The sequence below is a fragment of the Carlito syrichta genome, unplaced genomic scaffold (genome assembly GCF_000164805.1).
Source record: "Carlito syrichta isolate Samal-C Ts95f unplaced genomic scaffold, Tarsius_syrichta-2.0.1 Scaffold143239, whole genome shotgun sequence".
Classification (NCBI taxonomy): Eukaryota; Metazoa; Chordata; class Mammalia; order Primates; family Tarsiidae; genus Carlito; species Carlito syrichta.
Window position 1 is genome coordinate 25,955 of NW_007087335.1, and position 2,591 is coordinate 28,545.

Here is a 2,591-nt window from a genome sequence, read left to right on the forward strand (position 1 = left end):
CCTCGGCCTCCCAAAGGTGCGGGATGACAGGCTGAGCCACCGAGCCCGGCTTCTTCCCACTATTTCTGTCTGTGATGACACAGACCCAGAGCCTGAAGCTCCCCTTCCCTCCCAGGACTCCAGAGGAATCCAGGCCCCTGGCCCCCTCCCTGTACTGGTCTCTGGAGGCCCTGGAGTGCGGCCAACCCTGCCCCGAGCACTTAGCATTCACCCAGTGCATCCAGAGTCAACCCCTGTGGATCCCCAGAATACAGAGAGGGAAACTGAGGCACGGAGAGACAAAGAGCGGCCCGAAGCCACACAGCAGCAGCAGCAGAGCTGGGAAAGTGTCCCACCCTCGATCCCTGCAGGGGGTGGCTGCTTCCCACCGGATCCCACACGTGGGCTGTGTCTTCTCCCAAGCACGGATCGAAATGTTACCCAGAAAACATCGCAGCTGTGCTGAACACGTACAGCCTTTTTTTCTGGTTATTATTCCCTAAACAACACAGCAGGAAACACTTTCCAGAGCACTTGCCTTGTGTTAGACGTTGTAAGTAACCTAGTGGTGGCTGAAAGTGCCTGGGGTGGGTGCGGTGGCTCGTGCCTGGCATCCCAGCACTTTGGGAGGCTGAGATGGGGGGTCGCTCGAGCCCAGGGTTTGAGACCAGCCTGGGCAACGTCGTGAAGCCCCACCTTTCCGAAACTTTTTTTAGTTGCCAGCTGTGGTGAGTCACGCCTGCCATCCCAGCACTTCGGGAGCCCGAGGCAAGAGGATTGCCTGAGCCCAGGGGTATGAGACCAGCCTGGGAAACTTGGCGAGATCTCGTCTCTGCAATACATTAAAAAAGTAGCTGGGCATGGTGGCATGTGCCTGTGGTTCCAGCTACTCGGAAGGCTGAGGCAGGAAGATCACCTGAGCCCAGCAGGTCACGGCTGCAGCGGCCATGACGGTACCACTGCACTCCAGCCTGGGTGACAGAAGGAGACTCCAACTCCAACCAAAAAAAAGTCAGAGCTGGGTACTGGCTGACTTAAAAAAAAAGTTAGCCAGGCATGGTGGCGCCGGTGATCCCAGCTACCCCGGAGGCTGAAGCAGGAGGATCACCTGAGCCCAAGAGAGTTTGAGGCTGCGGTGAGCTGGGATCTGTCACTGCCCTCTAGCCTGGAGGGCAGAGAGAGACACAAATCAAAAGGTAGCACATAAAGTCTACAGAAGGATGTGTGCATGTGTCATATGGATACCGGGCCATTTAATATCAGGACGTGGGCATCTGTGGATTTTGCCATCCGTGGGGCGTCCTGGGACAAGGCCCCTGAGGACTCCCAGAGACGACTGGGTACACTGTAGCAGGCGTGTCTGCCTATATTTGGCTGCTCTGTGCATAATACACTAAGCCATGGGAGGCGCAGTTTGCTCCGTATTCTTCCTTGGCTGTTTTCACTGAATTCTGGAAGGGGAAAGATTGAGCCCATTTCACAGAAGAGAAAGTCAAGGCCGGAGGAGAGGTGTCTGAGCCTGACCCCAGAAGCCACGAGTGCGTGGCTCAGTGACAGTGGGAACAAGTGCGGCACAGAGAAGTGAAACCAACCTCAGGCAGCGCCCTCCCGCCCACAGCCCCGGCCAGGGCGGCCCCGGTCCCGGAGACTCACCGCCTCGCCGGGACAGCAGCAGGAGGAGGAGGGCCAGTCTGGCCGCCGGCCGCCCCATCGGGCCCACACAGAGGAGGCCGTGGCCCGCAGCAGCCTCCGGGCCCGCAAGGCCCAGCCGCCCTGTCCCCACCCCGGAAAGCCTTGAGGCCAAGACGGTGCTGAGGCACACTGAAAAAGGAAAAAGGCTGAGCGTCAGCGCTGCCCCTGCCCAGTCAGAAGGAAAGAGAAACCCAGGAAGTGCTCGCTGGTGGTGGCCCCATCCTCGCCCGAGTCTGCAGTCAGGGCGGGCTGGACCCCGGACCCGGAGCTGCGACCTGGTCCCCGGGGCCAGCCTGCGGCCACCCGGGACTCCGCCCATGGCCAGGTCTCCGGTCCTCTCGGGCCAACTTCTTTCTCTTTTGAGTTGGGGTCTCACTCTGTCACCGGGCTGGAGCACAGGGGCGTGTTCACGGCTCACCGCAGCCTCAGACTTCGGGGCTTCGGCGGTCCTTCCGCCTCAGCCTCCCAAACAGACTCCAGGCACATGTTCCCACACCCGGGGGATGTCCTTCATCTTTTGTAGAGATGGGGTCTCGCTATGTTGCCCAGGCTGGACTCGAGCTCCTGGGCGCCAGCGATCCTCCCGCCTGGGCAACAGAGGGATGCCCGTCTTTAAGAAAAAATCCCCAATTGGCTGATCCACAGAAGCAGAGAGCAGTGGCTGCTGGGGTGGGGGAGGCGGAGACGGGAGGCGACTGCTGGGGCTTGTGGGTTTCCTTTCGGGGTGATGCAGACTTTCTGGAACCAGATAGAGACGGCGGTTGCACAACACTGTGGATGTGCTAAATGTCACTGAGTTGTTTGCTTCAAAATGGTGCATTTTAGGTTACATGACATTCACCTAGAGAAAAAAGGTTCATGGAGCCCAGCAACACTGAGGAAGAGAGGGGGTGGGTCTCCCCGGGGTGGGCGTCTGGGGG

The 2,591-nt window shown here is 59.4% G+C and overlaps 1 protein-coding gene across 1 annotated transcript in view; it reads right to left on the bottom strand.

Moving 5' to 3' along the window:
- IL12RB1 (interleukin 12 receptor subunit beta 1) overlaps positions 1-1,800 on the bottom strand; it is a gene marked incomplete at both ends in the record, with an annotated part of 21,786 nt that extends 19,986 nt beyond the window's left edge. Inside the window, one exon of the mRNA XM_021708637.1 lies at positions 1,633-1,800. Coding sequence (XP_021564312.1) covers positions 1,633-1,800 — 168 coding nt within the window. The remainder of the gene's footprint in view (positions 1-1,632) is intronic.
- Positions 1,801-2,591: the final 791 nt, after the last annotated feature.